The sequence below is a fragment of the Pseudomassariella vexata genome, assembly GCF_002105095.1.
Source record: "Pseudomassariella vexata strain CBS 129021 chromosome Unknown BCR38scaffold_7, whole genome shotgun sequence".
NCBI lineage: Eukaryota > Fungi > Ascomycota > Sordariomycetes > Amphisphaeriales > Pseudomassariaceae > Pseudomassariella > Pseudomassariella vexata.
Genome location: NW_024467962.1, coordinates 1,699,508 through 1,722,694, shown reverse-complemented (window position 1 = coordinate 1,722,694; position 23,187 = coordinate 1,699,508). Strand labels below are relative to the sequence as shown.

Below are 23,187 nucleotides of genomic sequence, written 5' to 3'. Positions count from 1 at the left end.
AACCAGTAGTCAGCGGGACTATCACAAGGTGGCTACTCAGGACTGGCCGGATAGCGCTTAGGCCCGGATAATATCGATCTTCTCAGGGGGACTTTGTTAGTAGGGTGAGAACTAACATAGTATTGTGGTGGACGTAACGCAGTCGCTAATAGAGCGAACATACGTAGCAGCGTATGTATTTAGTCCAGTCATTAGGGCACGGTTTGACATACGGGAGCACTTGTAGAGGTACCGGGGGCTTCGAGCCTACGGCGTATTTAATAATAATAATATTATTATGTGGGCACTGCAGAGGTGGGCTAGGCTACGGAGCTGGGCCCCCCCTGAGGTCCACGGCTTGCCAGATCTCCGGAGGGACGCCGGCGACACGCTTACGGCACGTACACATGATGAGAAGGCAAAATTACTAGCTGAGAGGTTCTTCCCAGACCCGTGTATAGATCTATCGGACCTCGATCGCGGCCTATTACAGACGAGACCAGAGCTGAACGTCCCTAGGGAGGTGACCACAATGGATATCGAGTCTATCATCAAAGGAACGGCTGCTTGGAAGGCTCCCGGCGACGACCTGATCCCCACTGGCCTGCTAAAGGCCTGCGGTGAACCCCTATGGGAGATTCTGGCGGATCTGGCAACAGCTAGCTTTAGGCTGGGGTACTACCCGGAGCGCTTCCGCTCAGCGAGGGTGGTTGTTATCCCTAAACCTAATAAAACGACAGCTCAGAAGCAGACCCCTGGCGGCTGGCGCCCCATTGCCCTGCTTAGCACGGTAGGGAAGGTAATAGAGACGGCGATGAGCCAGCGTATCACCAAAGTAGCTGAGGCGGCCGGCCTACTACCAAACGGCCAAATGGGTAACCGCGCTGGGAGGTCCACCGAACTGGCAATACGTATAGTTGAGGACGTGGTCTATACGGCGTGGAGACGCGGGGGCATCGCCTCGCTGCTACAGCTAGACATCAGGGGGGCATTCGATACGGTCAATTGCAGACGGCTGATTTCCATATTAGCCCGGAAAGGCTACCCGGAGTGGGTTCAGGAGTGGGTACGCAGCTTCGTGGAGGGTAGGACGGTACGCCTCCGGTTCGATGGCAAGGAGTCAGAGCCAATCCCCCTACGAGCTGGCGTCCCCCAGGGGTCACCGTTATCCCCGATACTGTTTATATTATACATTTCAACGCTGTACGAGGAGCTAGCGGAGCAGCACCCACTACTTTTAGTAGTCGGGTTCGCGGACGACACGAACCTGCTAAGCGTCGGCACCGATCCAGACACGACCTGCCGCCGGTTGGAGGACGCATGGGCTACGTGTCAGCGGTGGGCAGTGAGGCACGGGATGGAGTTCGCTCCTGACAAGAGTGAGCTAATGCACTTTACTAGGGCCCGAGAGCCCTTGCCGCAAAGTATTCGCCTTGGGGACGCCACAGTGTCGCCGGTAGTCTCAGCCAGGTTCCTAGGAGTCTGGTTCGACCGCAAACTGACGTGGCACGCCCATGTTGAGCGTGTTAAAACAAAAATGGCAACTCAAAAGCTAGCCCTGACAAAGCTAGTCAATATGTCGTGGGGCTGCGATCTTATACGGGCGAGGCTGTTATATACGGTGGTTATCCGTAGCGCGATCGCCTTCGGGGCGACTGCGTGGCATACTATAAGTGAGGAACCGGCAGGGCCAGCTAAGAGCCTGATGGGGATACAGAACGAGTGCCTCCGGGTAGTCTGTGGCGCCCACAAAGCGACGCCGGTTCGCCACCTGGAAGCAGAAGCAGCAATCCCGCCACTAGACCTCTATCTTAGTGCCCGGGCTGCTAAGTTTGAAGAACGGCTACGGCTTAGCGGGAAGAGAAATCTGCTTCGCAGCGCGAGCGCTAAAGCGTCACATATACTCCGGCAGGATAGGCCGGCGAAGAGGAAGCAGGCGTCGCAGCTACTCCGACCGGCAGGGTACACTATGGAGAAGGAGGCCCGGGGCTCCGAGTGGATGAGTGAGGAAAAGGAGGTCCCGGCTGCCCTCCTCGGCCACTGGAGGAAGAGATGGCTCACCGGAGCAGAGCATCACGATCGCCAGCGACGCGCTATCGCTGAGGAACCGGAGGGCCCTTCGATGCAGATACCGAAAGGGGGCAGGTATTTCGGCCTGAACCGACTGGAGGCGTCTACGCTGTGCCAGATCAGGACGGAAAAAATAGGACTAGCAGCCTTCTTATTCAAGACAGGGGCTTTTGGCGTGTACTCGCCGCTATGCCGCTGTGGCGACGCCCCTGAGACGGCAGAGCACGTAATCCTCTTTTGCGGGCTGTTGGAAGGACCGAGGGAACCATTACGGGCCGCCATCGCACCACGGCCACTATACTCTCGCAGAGACCTCGCAACGGCAACAGGAGAACCAGTAGTTAGTGGGACTATTGTAAGGTGGCTGCTAGGGACGGGTCGGACAGCTTCAAGGCCCAGATAGCATCGATCTTCTCAGGGGGGACTTTGTTGGTAGGTTGAGAACCAACGTAGTATGGTAGTGGACGTAACGCAGTCGCCAATAGGGCGAACCGACGACGCAGCGTATGTATTTAGTCCAGCCATTAGGGCACGGTTTGACATACGGGAGTACTAGTAGAGGTACCGGGGGCTTCGAGCCTACGGCGTATTTAATAATAATAATAATAAAACACTTTACATTCTGGTTCGTCGTGTTTGACAAACGTCATGTAGGTGTCGTTCACAAGCAATGCATGACAAGCAACTTTGATCCGAATATCAATGTCAATGATCATGTTTTGCATCCTAACATGGCTGAGGCAAGTAAAGGTATGTTAATGGGTGAGGGTAGGTCGGTGAATTATTATCCCATATGGTTGGACACATAAGTTTGTGCTCACGGTTTACAAGGTTCAAAGTGTGGAACCCCCACACGCACCACGGAATCCAAGCAGGCCATTTCAATGACTGGCTGCTCGTGTGTATCTAGTGACTTCACGGTAGTTGGCAGGATTGTGGAGGATTGCCTGCTTATCACCTTGGCAAAACCCAACGACAGCTTTCAAGTCAGATACTGGGGGCCGGTAGGCTTCCTTTTTGGTCACCTCTGCGATGTATCCCCCACGTTTTGATAAGTAGTTTTTCTAGGCACCCCCAAGAAACAACAATATGGAAAGCTGGAAAGCTGGATAGTTGTCTACATTCCCATTCCATAGATTCAGAACAGAATCTACGGGTTGGACATTGAAAGCGACAGCTATCTCCTTGGCTTTGAGGTGAAGGCAGTCTAGCGTCGTCGGCCACGTTCGACCCCTCCTCCCCCACGCTCCAAGTCAACGTACGATCAGGTCGGGCTTTATCTCGTAAATATTCTTTTGCTTCATTGTCGCGGAGTGTAGAGGGTGGACCCGAAACCAGGCGGCTGGCAGCAGGCAGCGAAAGAGGGTCAACATCTGAGCATCTCATGTTCACAATGCAAGGCATGGCCGCTGGGGGTAGTTCGGCGACGCGGCCAATGCGGAATCACACATGGAGCTTTAGCAAGGTATGGCATTGTGCTTCTTATTCACATTTTACCCATCAATGGTCTGGGAGAGTAAATTCAAGACCCAAGAGTCGTCATAACAAAGCACTGCCGTTGTCTTTCGGCTTCTATTACACCGCTAGTCCTGAAGTCAGGGGACGCGACAGGACTTCACGATACCCATCTGCTATTACACCAGCTTCGGGATGCTGGTTCGATGTGCCCATTTCTGGTCTCAAGAGAGCCATCGCTCCTGGCTCTCATGCCAAAAACACGGACAAAGCCAAACGACTGGCTTAGCAGGGCACCGTCCAGTCCGGTACGAAGCGATATCCCAGTTCATGCGCCCAAGTGGACGAAGAGCTTGCATCTGAGGGATTCCGGAAGATGCCTGAGAACAAGTGGCTCGAGTCGCTGCCGGGATGCGAAGCAGAGATCCGAGACTGACCCATGTCGTTGTCGACATGCACCTGTCGGTCGCAAGGCATGTTGCGGCTGTATCCATCCTCACCAACGTTGTGCCATCCATTGTCAGTGGTTTTCAAAAGCCCCAACCTGCCACCTGGCTGCAACATTCGCGCGGATGGGTTATCATGGCTGAAGGCTATCGTCAATGCAACAGGCGCCAGTCACCCGTGGCGCCATTACTCTCCTACTACCCATACAATGGCCTTGAGGCGTTCTTGGCCTCGAGGGCGACCGGATTAGGAAGCAGCCTAGAAGTGGTCAATTTGTGCCATTGTCTGGTTCCAAGGTTGTCGGTGAGGGGCATGATGGGGACGGCTTGGGGGGGGGGGGGGGGCTCCAAGCTTGAGGGGTTATCCCCAACGCTAAGCGGGCTAGGGTAGCTTAGTACCCTGGCCCATTGCGGGGTGCTCGTGCTCGTGGGCCGACTTTTTTCTGCCTCGACCCTGAAGTACCCGAAGTGACGGGATGCTAGTGAGGCAAGGCGGCCTGGCTCCAATTGACTTCTCAAGTTTCATTTTTCCCCTGAGCCGCTGCTGCACGCCTTCAGCTTCGTCTCGTTGTTACAATTTCTTTTTTATTCAGTTGTCTCCTGCCTTTATCCACTCGTCTTTGATCCTTTCTCTCTTTTCACTCTTCCCGTCTGGTATCCCTGGCTACGCAAACAAGTTCCATGCCCTGTCATTGCCTCACATGATTCCCTTGCTTGTTCCCCAATCTGTAACCGTAGCAAGTTGGCAAGCATGGCTCCCGGCACTAATGGCCGAGGCGTCCAGGTCGAGGACACCAAGATCTGTGTCGTGATGGTTGGGCTGCCAGCGCGTGGGAAGAGCTATATTGCACAAAAAGGTACTTGGAGTTTCCGTCATCACCCTACCTTGACTTTATCCAACAAAAGCCGGCTGCTAACTCACTTCCCACTCTGCAAAGCCCAGCGGTACCTCCAATGGCTCTCGATCGATGCCAAGACATTCAACGTCGGCAATTATCGGCGAACTGATGCCCCCCAGCCGTCTGCCGAGTTTTTTGAGATGGGCAATGCCGAAGGAGAGCGCAGACGACGGGCCGCCGCCGAGGCTGCCATGGCCGATATGCTTAGCTGGTTCCGACAGGGCGGTGTCATTGGCATATTAGACGCGACAAACTCGACCAAAGACCGCCGCAGGTGGGTTGTTGACACGTGCGCTCGCGAAGGCATCGAGGTGCTGTTCGTCGAATCCAAAAGCGACAATGAGGACCTCATCATGGCCAATATCCGCGACGTCAAGACGACGAGTCCAGACTACAAGGGTCAAGACCCGGAGAAGGCTGCCATGGACTTCCGCAACCGGATCAAAAACTACGAGAAGGTCTACAAGACAATTGACGGTGATGGCGATGAGAGCGACTACACATACCTCAAGATCATGGACGTGGGCGGCCAGGTCATCATCAACCGCATACAGGACTACCTGCAGAGTCGCGTTGTATACTATCTAATGAACCTCCACATCCGCCCCCGATCTGTCTGGCTGTCCCGGCACGGGGAGTCGCTGTACAATCTTGACGGGCGCATTGGCGGTGACGCAGATTTGTCACCGCGTGGCCATAAATATGCTCAGAAGCTGCCCGAGCTAGTTCGTAAGTCTGTTGGAGTGAGTATTGGCCCATATGCCCTTTGCGATATGTAAGTAATCAAAACTGGCTAAACCACACTTCTCTTCTCAAATAGTCTGACCGCCCCTTAACGGTTTGGACGTCCACCCTCAAACGAACTATCGCCACCGCGCGTTACCTCCCCGACAACTACAACCAACTGCAGTGGAAGGCACTCGATGAGCTGGATGCCGGTGTCTGCGACGGCATGACATACCAGGAAATCAAGGACGTCTACCCCGAAGATTTCATCGCTCGAGACGAAGACAAGTACAATTACCGATATCGCGGCGGTGAGTCCTATCGCGATGTTGTGATTCGACTCGAGCCCATTATCATGGAACTGGAGCGTTCGGAAGACATTCTCATCGTAACGCATCAAGCCATATTGCGTTGCATCTACGCATACTTTATGAAGAAGGACCAGTCGAGATCTCCCTGGCTCAACGTTCCTCTCCATTCTTTGATCAAGCTTACGCCTCGAGCATACGGCACAGATGAGGAGAGGTATCAAGCGGATATTCCGGCCGTCAGTACTTGGAGAGGGAAGGGCAGTACTGCTAAACATGAAGATCCGGCTGCGGATGCCACTGTCTGAGTAACTTGCTTAGTCGTGCAGTGTCATAAAATGGATCTTTGGGACTGTGGAATGAGACCGCCCAATGGTGAGCAACGAAGAACTTTACGGGCCCTGGAGTAATGAATGCGTATGGTAATCTGATGTTTGCAGGGCTATTAATCAGAACTACGAGCCGGACTGGGTGGGCTGGTTCTGATCATGGGTACTGGGATCAGGGTGTTGAAGGGATCAGTTCGACGATGCCATCATTTGCATGTCAGAGGATCAAATGGGCCGGACGGAACCATGCATAAATGGGTATGGGCATGAAGATCACTGGCGCTATTGTTATACAAATCGAATGGTTGCGAAGAATATGTCATACCTCAATGACTACAGGCTGTATGCATTGCTAAACGAAATCAGACCTCGATGCTTCCGAGCCAGATGTCGTTACTTTATACCATGCAGCCCTTTATTGACAAAACTCATGTCCAACCAACACGAGCTATGCCCGTTGCCATGACTTTGCCCTCTCGTACTACAATAGACCCACCTACTCATTTGAAGCAAAATTAAGCATATCTCCGCAGACGTCGTAGGATGGCAGCCCATCGCCCTGGTATATGAAACCAGCTTCCCATTGTGGGGCGTCCTCACCAACAATAGTGCCGTCCTGGCCGTTTTCGATACACAGGCTCTCTGCGGAGGATAGCTGGTTGCCGATAAAGTCGGTCGATGTCGTCAGCTGTGAACATAGAGCACAGAAGAAGCCCCAGCACGAGTTGTATTGGAAAAGAAGACAGCTATTGGCTGTGACGATGAGATTCTGGTTCGCATCGTAGACCTGGTCGATGACTATGTTGCAATCTGTTGGGGCTGGGGCTGGATTCTGGTGATGGCCATCAGTGATTATGCTAACCTGGTATTCAGGGGTGGGGGTGTGGGAGTTCAGGAGGGATAGGAATCGAGACAAAGAATTGCTTACGGCAGATTGACACTCATAGAAGTCGTTAGCAGTCACCTGGCGTTTTAAGAAGCGTAGATTCCGTAGACTAGAATCAGCTGAGTCCGGGTCGATGAGGTAGGCGGGCAGCCTGCTGAGGCTGCTCTTGCTCCGTTTCAACGAGGATTTGCCTATGTTGGTCTTGTAAGCTTGGGGCGCGGTACCGGGAACGCGGGCACTTTGCTTTGGTGAGGTGCTTGTTGACTGCTTGGGGCGATGGCATTTGCGGTGTGGCCTGGTGGCCTCAGCTTCAAAAGATACTGGGGCTATCAGACCAGTGGTCATGGTGAGAAGTAATAGGAGCTTCATAGTGTCCGGTTTGGTAGACTTATTGACTATGCTTGAGGGTAGGTTTAGAAAGAGTGGTAAGGGGTGGAGAAGATTTACTTCTACAAGAAGTGGCGCTATCCGACTTATACGTTGGCACTACATGAGGAGACCTGAAGGATTCGGTCGCACACCACAGAAAGCATTTGTATAGCACTCGTGGATGATAGTTTCCCTTCAAATATGTTCAGTTCGGGCCTCGATGCTACACAACGCCTATGCCGCTCCAGATTGGTCATTCGCCTGCCGCTCTCAACCCTCCATGACTTCCCGTGTCTGCGAAGACTTGACATTATTTATTTCTACCGGCCAATCATCATCAGCTCTCGGACCTGAATTGACGTGATCCCGCTATCCGGAGTTGCCCAGACCTGGCTCCTGGGACATGTCACTCGAGTGCATATTATCAGGAGTGGGGAATCCTAGTCGAGCTGCAGGCCTGTAGTATTCCTGCCGATACACTTATAATCTCAAAGTATGGGTATAATTATTGCATAGGCAACATGGGAGGATCAATAATACGGCACAGAGTCCATTTTCGAACTCGTAACCATTGTGAGAAGGGAGAAGGTACGGACTAGTCCAGCATGTAACACACTACGAGGACTTGGGTGCAAAACTTCTCACCTGGCCACGCTTTGGTACAACGTAGACACAAAATAACAGAAAAGGGACAGCATTTCAGTATATACGTTTTCCTGTCACCGAACCAGCAGTAGCCGTTGCTAATAGCACTTGGATATTTGTGGTTCTATATTATCGACCCCTGATCACGTTGAGGTGGCTTTTCTCCGCCCTCGGCCCTCATGTATCACAACAACGAACTTGAGAAAGCACGCGATGGGACGTGGCACTCTAAATCTGGACACATCAAAAGCGACATCAGCCCCGCTCCCTATATCTACTATGTAGTAAGGTCAAGTGAGGGGACGATCTAACCGTATTGAACACCTTTTTCCATACACCCCTATTTTACAAGGTTCGACTAAATTAACTGTCGTACTTCAACCTTATTAACAGTGAGGGATTCAACCCTCTATTAATGACGCTGCGTAGATCCTGTATTGATTAATCTGTCTATCTGCTCTGTTGTGTGTAGTGTGTAGCTATTTTATCTATAAGGAAGGGTTTGACCCTACTAGTGCAATTGCCGCTACACCGCCTTCGGCCTAGGGTATAACCGTGGCGCTTAATCCTACACGCCCTCTCGCTACTATAGGCTCTAGGGTCTAATTCCTATGAATACGGCTTCTTTATTACTTAATAGTAGTACGATTCTGCCGCCCTTCACCGCCGTCGCGCTTTACGTCTAGTACTCCTATCTCTAATAGTTCTATCCCTAATAGGTTAATAAATTAATTGAATTTAGCCCTATCTAAAGGCTTAGTAAGTCCGTTAGCCGGATTCTTATCGCTTAGTACCTAACGTAGCCTAACGTAGCCGGCTTCTACCTCTTAACTAACGTTATTAACGTCTGCACCCTCTTAGATATAGGGCTCGTAAGTTCGGCTTAGCCTTACGGCGTAGTCCTCTACGCGGCTTAATTATATCTTTATCTGTAACGTCTTTATATACTAGCGCTAGGGATCCTAGGATCCGTAAGTTAGCTATATCCGGTGTCTATTCGCCCTCTAACGCTAACTCTTAGTAGAAATACTCGTACGGTATTATACTTACTAGATCGTCCGTTATATCTATAATCCTTAGGCTAACTATCGTGTTATCTATAACTCGCTTCGTACTAGCGACCTCTTCTACTATAAAGCCGAATAATGACGACGGGTAGTGAAACCACCCGCAGGTTTAAGGTGTAAAATGATGGCAACGAATAACAAGATCCTCAACAAGACCTTACTATCCGGGAGGTGGAAAGAAATAACAAGATGAAGAGCTCGTTGCCCTGATCGGAACGACAAGTACCTCAACAGGTACTAACAACTGTAGCCTCAGCAGGCACAATCAGATCTATAGGGGAACAGAAAGTACCTCAACAGGTACATCAGACATTGAATGCCTGTTCAAGTAAAGAGAAATTGGTTCAGATTACTGTGGAAAAGACCGCTTGGATTCCTATCTTTTTCTCAAGAGAGTGACTATGTACATAAGGTCTTAAATACCCTTCAAGAACGCGCTTACATAACTCGTCTGAAACCGGAAAAAAACGAAAACGAGCACCCAAAAACCCTAACCCCACGTCAATAACTATAGGGCGCCGTCTAGCTCTAGCTCTAGCTCTAGGGCACTTAGGTAGTGAAACGGGGTCAGGCGGTCAGTAGGATATACCTACCACCTAACACACTGAACAGACGGCTCCAGTACCAACAGATCCCATCTGGTGGTCTTATCAGACGAAGATCGTGGTACTGGTTATAAGAGTGAAGCTCTTATACGTCTGGTGCGCGAGTTGGTCGGATGTGCCTCTGAGACTCGTATCGTGATAATAGGATCTCGAACGTAAAGATAAGCTGAATAACTAAAATAACTAAATACCTGACTGAAAAGCGAAGGTGAAGATATAGATAAGGAGATGATGATGCATGAAGATGGGGGACTCGTGTCCTACTCTGCCTCTGTGCCTCTTAAAAGAAGATAAAATAAACTTTATCCTAGCCCCGTAACCTATTTCCCTGATGTCCGGCCTTACCCCGTTACAGTAGTCTACGTGATTATTTCGTATCCTCTAGGGCTCTTTCTTCCCGAATTACTATAAGAGCTAGCCTCTTCTCTTAACGTCTATTATTATAATTACCGTGCTAGTATTACTAACGATATCGTTACCTCGGATCGTACCGCCGTTAAGGTAGAATAGCTCTCCCGAGAATACTTTAATAGGAAACTTAGGTACGAATAGTATAACGTGGTTTAACACCGAGTCGCGCACTTTTTACCACACTATAATTTCAAGTTCAATTAAAAAGCCACAACAGACTAAAGTTTATTGAAATTTATTCAGAGCTATATACATCTGACAATTATAGTTCGACCTGACAAGTCTTTACATTATGTCCGGTCTTCTTACACTTACTACATCGTCGTACAGTCGACGGACCAGCCTTTTCTTTACCCCCCCTAGAGCGCTTGTCCTCCTTTACCTGGGCCTCCGCGTCCTTCCGGGCCAAAATGTCCAGGGCATCCTCGACAGGAAGTGCACCTCCTTGCCGGACACGCGATTTTTTTGCCCTCCGACGCTTGCTTAGTGCCTCATTTGCCTTGCGAAGGGTGGAGCACTCAGCCTTCAAGAGGGTATTCTCATGGGCTAATCGAGTTATACCCTTCGCGAGGTGGCCAACAGCATCAAAGATTAGGGTCGGAGAGTTTCCCTGATGTCTGGTGATTCGGCGATTGACAAAATCGGACTGCGAGAGAGCCTCTGTCGGGTTATTGGGCGTTTGCGAAACCCAAGGGTCAGCATCTAGAAGAGAGGGGCTAACGGGTGTAGGCGACCGAATCCTAACATCCAGCTTCGAGATAACGGCTTCAGGGTCGTGGGGGACTAGGCCGGCCCCTCGAAACCCTGCCTTGATGTTTTTGTCGGTTAACGTGATCCACAAGTCATTTTCGCACACAAGTCACTTTCGCACTTTTCTTGGCACCTTCAAGTAATTCAGTAATATCCTATGCATAACCCGCATTTTATCCTTTAAATTACTCAAAATCTTCTTCATTATCAGTTTCTACTTCTATTGAACAAGTCCTTGCATTATGTCCAGTCCCTCCGCAAATACCACAGCGCCTTATACCGGTCTGCCGGCGCTTTACAGGACGACTGCTTTCCCCTTCTTCCTCCTCCATAACCTTGATATCACCCCTCAAGGCCCCTAAAACTTGTGCATCACCTATACTAAGTGCTCCTCCATATTGGATTTGCTTATTTTTCGTCCTACGACGCTTACTTAGTATATGGTTCGTCTCACGAAGCTCTTCGTTCTCCCGACGTAATAATGCATTCTCATGCATCATTGCATGCGTAGCCTTCGTAGTCGAGTTAATTGAGTTCAAAATATGCGTCGGCGAGCTGTCTTGATGCCTCTGGACGCTACTTTTAATCAAAGTTGACTGCGATTCGGCTTCGAGGGTGTTGGTAGGCGTCTTAGAAACCCAGACGGAGGGAGGCAATTGGGGGTCGAGTGTCGGTGTTCGTACTACTTTTGCGATATCCAACGTAGATATGACCCTATCCGGGTTAAGAGGAACAAGTCCAGCTGCTTCGAATCCTGATCTGATGTTTTTTTTGTGAAAAGCACCAATGAAAGCTTCTAAAAATCCAGCTAAGAAATCCTGCTTCTCAATATGGGTTTGATGCCTTCGCATTAAATCCTCCACGAACGCACCGTACAGCCGTTTCAACACACTAAAAGGTACCAAATACAAAGGCTGGAGCTTGTGGGATGAATGGGAAGGCATACACAATGTAATTACGCCGTGCGCCGCGAGGTAAGTCTCAAAATCCATCGAGTGGTGGCTCTCGTGACCATCCAATATTAAGAGACTTTTCGTACCCTTCCGACGGCTAATAATATGTTGAACAAAGTGTTTTGCCCATTCCACACCAATATTATTAGTAGTCCAACCGTTATGGGAAAGGTCGACCTTCCAGTTGGCCGGTAGGTCGTTACCGCGATACCACGAAGCAAGATGAACCTTGCCCGCGAAGATGATGTACGGCGGTACCGCCCAACCTTGCGAATTAATAGCCTGGATCACCGTAACCCATTCCCGACCTCCTTGTGTAGCCTGTCTAGGCCGTCCGTGTCTTTCTGCACTCGTTACAACCATACCGGTTGTGATTATGCCCATTAGGAAGCCCGTCTCGTCAAAGTTGTAGATATCCTCCGGTAGGATACCGTATTTAGCGATTGTGTCCCTAACAAGCTCAAACCACGCGTAATACGCGATAGGATCTTCGCTAAATACCCTCTGGTAATCAATTCGACGGTTTAAACGCGTTCGGAGGTCTTGTCGGCGGTTAACGAAGTTCGTGGTCCAGTTCTTGCCGACGGGGGGCGCGTCGCGTACGCGTCGTAGGATATTCGCCATTTCTTCAACGTATCGAAGCCGAGGAGGAAATGCTCGCGCATGTAGCTCAATTATACGTCGGGAAATCGAATCCTCTTCGGTTTGAGTTAGATTTCGTTTTAACATATTAGCTTCGTGTTGTCAGATAGGGCACCTGGTTCCTAGGTTCAGAAATAATATGGCACTAGAGAAGACTATTGTCACTTGAAGTTCAGAAGGCGAAAGGAACCCCTCTTCTCAAAAGTAACACCAAAGTTACCGACATGTTCTAAAGCATCTATAAAAGGCAGAGCAACGGGAGTTCGCGAGAACAGAAGTGTCAGAGCCACAAGTGTCATCCGAGGCGGGCCGGCTTCCACCAGGAAGGAAGTCGTTTGTGGCGAATGAGGAGCCGGGAGGCCGTTTGTGGCGGCTAGAGAGCCGCTTGTGGCGAATGAGAGCGGTTGAAGCCGTTTGCAGATAAAGAGCCGCTATCCAAGATGTTGGCCGAAGTCGAAGGAACACAGACATGCGGAAGCAAACATCCAGAATCCAACAGAGAACCTCGGCTGGCTATAAGTAAGGAGTCGAGACGGAGGAAGATAGAGATGGGAGAGATGAATAAACGACTGTGGACACCCCTACCTGCCATCACCAAGTGACCACCAGTGAACACCAGGTGACCACCAGGGGGACACGCCTATTTCTCCCCTTCACTCTGTACTATCGCCTTCGGTCCAGGCCGTACCCTGACAAGAAGACAGACAGACAAGAACACACCTCATTTATATACAATCTTACGCACTGCTGACTACTCGATTGGACACACGTGATATTCGACACGTGTCGCGTTTGGTCGCCGTCGAATCGATTCTTTAGTGTACGGTCGCAAACGTTGTAGATACGGCCAAGCTTACGCCATGAAATTTCAGGGTTGCGCTTTTTAGCTTGGATAGCTAGCTGAAGACCGGCTTCTTTAGATTTACGAGGCATATTGTGGGAGGGAAGAAAAGTACAGGCTAAGTTAAAAGGTTGAAATATTTGAAAAAGTGCGAAAGTGACTTGTGTGCGAAAATGACTTGTGGATGACGTTATTGTCTTTAAATAAGCATCCTTAAAAGCGATAAAGAACTCGACCTTAGTAATGTGGTTAATATGGGACTTGATAAATATATCAATCTCTCGACCGTATATACGTTTCAAGACCCCAAAGCACCCGACATCAAGTGGCTGGGTTAGATGAGACGAGCGCGGGGGCAGACTGATAGTAATAATGCCATTAGACTTGCAATAAGACTCTAAATCGGCCGATGTATGACTCTCATGCCCGTCCAATACTAACAGCCGATACACGCCTCTTTTGGTCGAGATAGTGTGCTTGTTGAAATGTTTGATCCAGTCTAGACCAGTCTCGTTGTTCGTCCACCCGTTTTCGGTCGGTTTGACTACCCAATCGGCTGGTAGGTCCCCCCTCAGTATACCAATTAGCAAGGTGATAGTTCCCTTGAATTACCAGAAATGGCGGGATGTCGCGACCCTCCGAATTGACACAGGTAATCGCCGTGGCCCATTCCCGGTTACCTGGCTGGACCTTCTTGCCTCTACCATTACGTTCAGACGAGGTAACGCCCATCATAAAGCCCGTCTCGTCGAAGTTCCACATATCGCAGTCCTGGATCCCGTATTTGGCCCTCATATTCGATACAAGCCGGAACCAGTCCGCAATAATCTTTGGATCCTCGCAGAGGGCCCTCTGGAAGTCATACGAGCGAGAAAAACGCGTTTGTAACTCTGGGGTTCGCTTTACAAAGCGATGCGCCCAGAGCTTGCCGACGCGTCGGGTACCCCGCGTCGCAAGAATGGAATTGGCCATATCTTAATTGGCCATATCTTCCACACCCTCTAGCCGGGGAGGAAACCCTCTCAAATCTAGGTCAAGTACATGCTGAACAATAGCTCTTTCCTCTATCTTGGCGAGTAGTGCGCTATTCGGCCAGATTTCGGTACGTGGGGTGCGACCGGGGATTCTGTCACGGAGTGAGGACTCGGGTACACCGTATAGCTTTGCTGCTCGATGTTGGCTCATATTTTTGGTCGATCGGATAGCTTCGATGGCAAGGTTGATTTTGGCTTCTTGGGTTTGAACTGACATGGTGTTGTTGTTGAGGAAATAAGTGTTGAAGTCAAAAGGTTGGAAAAGTTGAAAAAGTGCGCGACTTGGTGATATGCGCGACTCGGTGTTAAACTACGTTAGAGGAGGAATAGTTAATAAGGAAACTATAGAACTCCCTCTTAATATCTAATACCGATAAGAACACCTTACGCTCGATATTACGGATATTATAGATTACAAGGTAAACTTGACGAGACTAGTCTTAGAAGTCTAAGCTAATATATACGAAAGTACAACACGATGGAATATAATAATAGTATAGCGAACTAGTTAATCACGACTCTACGTAGATTATCGACTACTAAATATTACTATTAAGAATTGATACCCCCTACCCGTAATTAAGCAATCACACGACAAACTCTATAGAGCCTAGTAATGTACTATTTTAGATCTAAAGGACAATTATAATGTACTTCGAATTAGAAAAAGCGAAGAATAGAAGACTACGTTTAGGATACGATATAGATACTTCGAATACCTAGTAATACCTTATAGCCTTACTAACGTACTTACGAGTTTTAAGCGATAATTATTTACGTTTTATGAGAGTACCTCGACTATATCGTCATAGTATACCTAGACGATATCCTTATCTATTTAAAGACCCTCGAAAACTATAAATAATACGTCTACGAAGTCCTAAAGAAAGTATAATACGTAAAGCTCGTAGTAGTTCTACTAACGTACCCCACGGTCCAATTGAACACTTTCGCGCATTTCCGTACAACCTAGGTTTTATCCCTTAATTTCCACCTTCTACAATGGCACGTAATTGGGAAGAAAGCGATATTCAATTAGCGCTTCAAGCGGTTCAAAATAACCCCAAACTAAGCGTACGATCCGTAGCACGGATCTATAATATCCCTCATACAACCTTACGTCACCGATATCGCGGCGGTACTTCACGACATGATATACGATCACCAACGCAAAAGCTTACCTATTCCGAAGAAGACGCCATCGTACGCTACATAGTCGACCTAGATTCACGATCATTTCCTCCTCGAATAAGTGGTGTTGAAGATATGGCGAATCGACTACTCCACCAACGCGACGCAGGACGCGTCGGTATTAACTGGGCTTCGAGCTTCGTACGACGACAACCAGACCTCCGGACGCGTTTTAATCGAAGAATCGACTACCAGAGAGTCCTCTGCGAAGATCCCGACGCGTACCGCGCGTGGTTTTATCTCGTGCGGAATACAATTAATAAGTATGGAATTCAAGAGGAGGATATCTATAATTTTGACGAGACTGGGTTTCTTATGCGTCAAATCTCATCCGAGATAGTTGTAACGATCTCTGATCGACGTGGAAGACCTAGAGTAGTACAGCAAGGGAATAGGGAATGGGTCACAGTTATCCAGGGCGTCGGATTGGACGGCTATACTATCCCTCCGTATATCATCTTTGCTGGTAAAACTCACCTATCTTCGTGGTACGAAAATAGCCTACTACCAAAGTATTGGGTTATCGTGGCTACGAAAGGCAAATGAGACACTTAGCCGGCGGCGTTATACGAGAAAAAAACGTTTATAGTATGGAGGATCACTTCGTATACAAGCTGGAGAAGATTTACAGTCTCAAAAGCTAGTTAACGGAGAGTTAGATAATAAATCACGCTGGAGTCGTAGTCGTACGAGGAGGCCAGAGATAATTCAGCAACGCTGTAGGATATGCGGAGAGCCCGGTCATAATATCCGTACTTGTCAGAATAGTAAAGAGATATCTGAAGAAGATAGTTCCGAGTAGTTTTAATTATCTTTTACGTTATAGTTGAATTAACTTATATCTTATTGTATGAGGTCTTAAGAAGTGTTCAATTGGACCGTGAGGTACGTTAGAAGGAAGTTGACTTCGTAAGATATGCGATACCCCTAGGTTAAATTCGAATATTAATAACATTCAAATTATAGTAAGGTATTTCGTAGGATATTAGTAATTAAAGAAGAGCTAGTGTTAACCTATACTAAGGAAGTTAGAGGATCCCTCGGCTTTACGAATTTTTATTGTATATTCGTAAAAGGTTATAGTAACGATACCCGATATTTAATAGACCTGAGGTAGAAGAATAAACTATTCTAATAGAAGTAATAGATATTATAGGAGCTAGTACTCGCTATAGATAACCTTAAGAACTAATTCAAATCGAAACTAACGCCTTAGACTAGGCGATCGAAGAATAGCTACGGTAATGAGACGAGAATAGAAAGCTATACCCGGTAGCTTTCTTTTTAAAGAAACTTAACGGACTAGAACCTAACTACTAAATCTACGATCAGGAACTAATAGCTATTATCAAAGTATTTAAAGAATAGAAATATGATCTAAATATTACTATGTACTAGGTATAGGTGTATTAACAAACAACTAAAACCATACTAAGCGCTTTCATAAAGATCTTACGATAACGATAAATCTCCAATTATTAGCTCCTTAGGAATACTTCAGAGTAAGACGTCGGTAACTCTATTATTGTCCATATTTAAAAGCTACCGAGAGGCGTGGGCTTTCCATATCGTATTTTAATATCCTTATAGCTTTATATTAGTGTAATAGCGGCGAGGAATTACTAATAACCCCGGCATACCCCTTAAGAGCTCTAAGGTAGTAACCGTAAAGGGGATAAGGTTATTTAAGCGGAAGTATCCTCTAGTATAGAGAGGAAGACCAGAACTTAGGAGGATTTCTCGTTAATCACCCCGCTACAAGGAAGAGTAGAGAGGATAGTAGTATCTTTATCGTTAACTATACTTAGTAGAAGAAGTATTAGTTATTAGCGACTAGATATATTACGAGTTGCTGGGCCTACGTAACCGGAAAAAGATACGGATAGAAAGGGAGGAGGTAAGTGTAAGGAAACCTCTAATAGTCTAGCTACGTAAACCACTAAAGAGTCTTGTAAGGGTTTGTGCTAGTAAGTAAGTCCTACTGAGGAGTCCTTTAGTAATACTATAGGATGTAACGTATAGAGTATAGTACTAGGGTAACGTAAGTATTGAAGTATGGGGAACTGGAAATAGAGTCGTTAAGGTAATACGCTTTACTAATAGGTTGGATTAATACTTAGATGAATTACTAAAGTAGAGACTATCTATCTATAAAATATCTAGGAATCCTATCCCTTATATACCCGTCTCTTCTTTACTAATCCCTACTAGATCTCTTAGATCATTATTTAATCCTTTCGATCTAGGGTCGAGCTAGATCTATCTTAATCTAATATATATAGATATAACGTGATCCACAAGTCATTTTCGCACACAAGTCACTTTCGCACTTTTTCAAATATTTCAACCTTTTAACTTAGCTTGCACTTTTCTTCCCTCCCACAACATGCCTCGTAAATCCAAAGAAGCCGATCTTCAGCTAGCTATCCAAGCTAAAAAGCGCAACCCTGAAATTTCATGGCGTAAGCTTGGCCGTATCTACAACGTTTGCGACCATACACTAAAGAATCGATTCGACGGCGACCAAACGCGACACGAAGCTAATATGTTAAAACGAAATCTAACTCAAACCGAAGAGGATTCGATTTCCCGACGTATAATTGAGCTACATGCGCGAGCATTTCCTCCTCGGCTTCGATACGTTGAAGAAATGGCGAATATCCTACGACGCGTACGCGACGCGCCCCCCGTCGGCAAGAACTGGACCACGAACTTCGTTAACCGCCGACAAGACCTCCGAACGGGTTTAAACCGTCGAATTGATTACCAGAGGGTATTTAGCGAAGATCCTATCGCGTATTACGCGTGGTTTGAGCTTGTTAGGGACACAATCGCTAAATACGGTATCCTACCGGAGGATATCTACAACTTTGACGAGACGGGCTTCCTAATGGGCATAATCACAACCGGTATGGTTGTAACGAGTGCAGAAAGACACGGACGGCCTAGACAGGCTACACAAGGAGGTCGGGAATGGGTTACGGTGATCCAGGCTATTAATTCGCAAGGTTGGGCGGTACCGCCGTACATCATCTTCGCGGGCAAGGTTCATCTTGCTTCGTGATATCGCGGTAACGACCTACCGGCCAACTGGAAGGTCGACCTTTCCCATGACGGTTGGACTACTAATAATATTGGTGTGGAATGGGCAAAACACTTTGTTCAACATATTATTAGCCGTCGGAAGGGTGCGAAAAGTCCCTTAATATTGGATGGTCACGAGAGCCACCACTCGATGGATTTTGAGACTTACCTCGCGGCGCACGGCGTAATTACATTGTGTATGCCTTCCCATTCATCTCACAAGCTCCAGCCTTTGGATTTGGGACCTTTTAGTGTGTTGAAAAGGCTGTACGGTGCGTTCGTGGAGGGTTTAATGCGAAGGCATCAAACCCATATTGAGAAGCAGAATTTCTTAGCTGGGTTTTTAGAAGCTTTCATTGGTACTTTTCACGAAAAAAACATCAGATCAGGACTCGAAGCAGCTGGACTTGTTCCTTTTAACCCGGATAGGGTCATATCTACGTTGGATATCGCAAAAGTAGTACGAACACCGACACTCGACCCCCAATTGCCTCCCTCCGTCTGGGTTTCTAAGACGCCTACCAACACCCTCGAAGCCGAATCGCAGTCAACTTTGATTAAAAGTAGCGTCCAGAGGCATCAAGACAGCTCGCCGACGCATATTTTGAACTCAATTAACTCGATTACAAAGGCTACGCATGCAATGATGCATGAGAATGCATTATTACGTCGGGAGAACGAAGAGCTTCGTGAGACGAACCATACACTAAGTAAGCGTCGTAGGACGAAAAATAAGCAAATCCAATATGGAGGAGCACTTAGTATAGGTGATGCACAAGTTTTACGGGCCTTGAGGGGTGATATCAAGGTTATGGAGGAGGAAGAAGGCGGAAGCAGTCGTCCTGTAAAGCGCCGGCAGACCGGTATAAGGCGCTGTGGTATTTGCGGAGGGACTGGACATAATGCAAGGACTTGTTCAATAGAAGTAGAAACTGATAATGAAGAAGATTTTGAGTAATTTAAAGGATAAAATGCGGGTTATGCATAGGATATTACTGAATTACTTGAAGGTGCCAAGAAAAGTGCGAAAGTGACTTGTGTGCGAAAATGACTTGTGGATCACGTTATAGGTACTTAGTTAGTTATAAAATAATATAATATTAAATACACCGTAGGTGTTAACCCTCGGTACCTCTACAAGTACTCCCTTAAGGGGCTATAGATGATATAGCGGGCCCTTAAGCCGCGTCGGGCCGTTATACAGGTAAACTTGTAGCCAAACGACTACTAAACCTCCTGTCCCTCCCTAAGTCCGTGCTACAACCCCTGCCTGAACTACTGATAAGTGTGGTAATGTGGCACTTAAATTCGTCCTCAGGGGTGGGATGCTGCTGATGTGCAGAAGATGCTCGACTATTTTCTGTCGCGACAAGTCGTAGTATCTGCTAATTGGGGTTCTCGTCGAGCGTATACATCTCAACCATACGCTCAAGTGGATAGACCGTAACGTGGTCTAGACGCTCGCAAGAATCGCGGGGAGAGGGCGTGCTGCGCGCCTTCTATCGTGAGGGGACGGGTTCGCCGATGAGCGTTATCGGATAGGCGAGGTCCGATAAGGGGTCGGATTAACGATTCGAATTCTGGACCGGCTGTCGAGTTATATTCCGCCGATGTAGTGCTTGACGGTCGACTGGCTAGGATGCTCGTAATCCTAAACTGCACCAATCTCCCTATTATCGCTAGGTAGGCGAAGTCAACAAGGTGGGCAGCACGCCGTAAGGGTTGACTAAACCCCCTTGTGTGTCAGCTGCGGAATTCGGACCCGCGACTTTTCACCGAGCTAAGTGGGAAGGCTCAAATGTGGACTTATCTACCAGCGAAGTGACCAACTACACCAGCCGACAGATTATAATAATTATATAGAAAGAGATTAGGATACCTAAATAATCTTTAACGACTACGAGGAATTCGGAAAACGACTTAAAGCTATATTCGGTAATCCCGATAAGACTAGGATAGCCAAGAGATAGCTCCTAAATCTTTGATAAACTTCATCGGCTGCTTATTACGCCCTTGTTCTCAGATAAGTATTATTATACCTAGATTAGGATAAACACGCCCTAAAAGTATAATTCTACTAAGGACTTAAGAAAGAAGTTAAGGATGATATTATACGTAGCCCAACAGCAAGGACGGGGTTTTTGAGATTCATCGATAACTTCATCGAACAGCGTTAAACCATCAAACAGATTACGGCAATCGATTTTTATAGGCGCTTACATCGGATAGTGACCTCGCATCGCTTGCGAATCGAGGGGGCAAAGCCATGGAGATGCCGATGGTAATTGACGGGGGGCGGGCGGGACTGCAACAGAGTTTTCACCACCCCCAAGCGAACGAAAGCGCCTACGCGCCGAGCGTGGAGCGTAGTAGCGACGAAAACGCAACGAAGAAGCAAGTCGACAGCGAACGAGCGAGCGTCGAACAAAAGATTACCGACTTAGTACCTCCCGAGAAGATCGAGGTTATGGGAGGCTTAATGGAACGCTGGCATGAGCTAAAGCTAGCCGGCAAGGCGCTGGAACAGGGCGAAGACCGATCCGCTACACCAGCCGACGTACTAGCAGCGATCCAAGCACTTACCGAGGGGATTACGACTACAGTACAAAAGACGATACAAGACACCGTGAAAAGCGTAGCTATGCCTACGACCAGGTCCTGGGCCTCAGTCGCCTCGGGAACGGCCCAAGGGAGGGAACCCGTCGGAGCTCCGGTGTGGCAGCAACGGGTCGTTGTACCCCAGCGAAGGGAAAGAGAAATAGTGATCCGAGGGACGGAAGACCCCAGTATGAAGAACAGGACGGCGGCTGAAGTCGTCAAAGCAGTGAATAAGGCACGCGGTAGCACCGACGCCGTAGCGGCCCGCAGGCTACGCAGTGGCGACACCGTGGTAACGTTCAAACAATCGGCCTCGGCGGCGACCACGGATAGCCGGTGGGTACGCAACGCCTTCGGCGATAAGGCACTCCTCAACCGCAGGGAGGTTGCAGTTATCGCAAAAGGCCTACCTGCGAAACGTTTACGAGAGGTCCATGATGAGAACCAACTACTCAAGGACCTAAAGCGAGATAATACGAAGCACCTCTCTAGGGCTAAAAGAAACCTCCCCCGGACGCCCCAGGCACCATACGCGGCTCTGATACTACACGTGGATAGCGTCGAGGCGGCGATGGAGCTGTGCTCTGAGGGACTTATATGGGAGGCCCAGATATTCGACTGTGAGCCGTACGACGGCAATCTCCGGGTCCGACAGTGCTACCAGTGCTACGAATATGGCCACATAGCGAAGCACTGTAAAAAGACGAGACGTTGCGGTATATGCGCCGCGACGGCACACCCAGGGGGCGAAAAAGACTGCCCCGAGAAGGCCTCAAGCGGCAGAAAACGCTGCGTAAACTGTAATGGGAAACACGCAGCGTGGGACAGAGTCTGTCCGACGGCGGAACAACAGCGACTACGCGTATGCGAAGCGTACGCCCACCGCCCCCGGCAGTTTGAGGTCCGTAGCTACTCGGACGGGCTGTCTAGCGAAGGCAGGCTCACTCCACCTAGCTCGTTAACTAGCGATGGGTTTACGATCGTACGACCCCGGGGCCGCCCTCCAGGCGGATCACAGGCGGAGCAAGTGCGGACCGAGCGCTCAGCGTCAGCAATGCGAAGCTTCCTTACTAAGGGATGCACGAACGAAGAAATACCACCGGCAGCGTAATGGTAGTCTCCATTCTCTAGTGGAATATTGCGGATTCAAAAGCGAACGCAGCGCTAGCGATTGAGAAGGGAGGCGATCACGATATAATAGCGGTACAAGAGCCATGGATTAATCGACAGACGAAGTCAATCTACTGCCCAAGGTCGTCTAGATACGAGGCAGTCTATAGTAGCGGCCGAGCCGCGCTATACGTCCATAAACGCTACGATGTAGCCTCGCTACGACCCCGAACGGGTACCGACTGGAGCAGTATCACATTAGGAACAGGCCCGGATGCCCTTACCATCTGGTCTATCTATTCACCAAACCAGTCCGGAAGCCGCTGGATTAGCCCGCTCCGGGACCTCCCTAGTGAGGCCCCGGAAGGGAAGCAGGTCCTCGTAGGGGACTTCAACACACATCACCCGTTGTGGGACATACACGGATGATCGTCACGGGGTAGCGAGAATGTGATAGAGTTTGCGCGACGGTGGCAATTAGAACTCGCCACACCTTTCGGGGAAATTACACGGCAAAGACACAGACAAAGGGACTCAACTATCGACCTTGCATGGGCGACGAAGGGGACCGTAATAGACTACGAAGGGGACCCGGGCCTAGAGGGATCGGACCATAGGGCGCAAGTAATCAGGGTAATATCTAACGAGGAGGCAGCGAATGAAGGCCGCCGTAACACCGAGGGGTGGAATTGGACGATGGCAGATAAGTGGCTAATCGTAGCCGAGTCGGGCCAGAGATTCATGAACTATTTGCCGGTTGAGACGAGAACAGAGCTAGACCAGGCGGTC

The 23,187-nt window shown here is 48.7% G+C and overlaps 2 protein-coding genes across 2 annotated transcripts; one reads left to right on the top strand and one right to left on the bottom strand.

Moving 5' to 3' along the window:
- Positions 1 to 4,701: 4,701 nt before the first annotated feature.
- Positions 4,702 to 6,191, top strand: BCR38DRAFT_485425 (6-phosphofructo-2-kinase; the record flags this gene model as incomplete). Its single annotated transcript, XM_040863884.1, has 3 exons — positions 4,702 to 4,807; positions 4,889 to 5,592; positions 5,670 to 6,191. The coding sequence occupies 3 exons, from the start codon at positions 4,702 to 4,704 to the stop codon at positions 6,189 to 6,191; spliced, it is 1,332 nt and encodes a 443-aa protein (XP_040715692.1).
- Positions 6,192 to 6,708: 517 nt separating this feature from the next.
- On the bottom strand, positions 6,709 to 7,467 carry BCR38DRAFT_342643 (uncharacterized protein; the record flags this gene model as incomplete). The annotated part of the gene is made up of 2 exons (XM_040855963.1): positions 6,709 to 7,044; positions 7,141 to 7,467. 2 exons carry the CDS (start codon positions 7,465 to 7,467, stop codon positions 6,709 to 6,711), a joined length of 663 nt encoding a protein of 220 aa, XP_040715691.1.
- Positions 7,468 to 23,187: the final 15,720 nt, after the last annotated feature.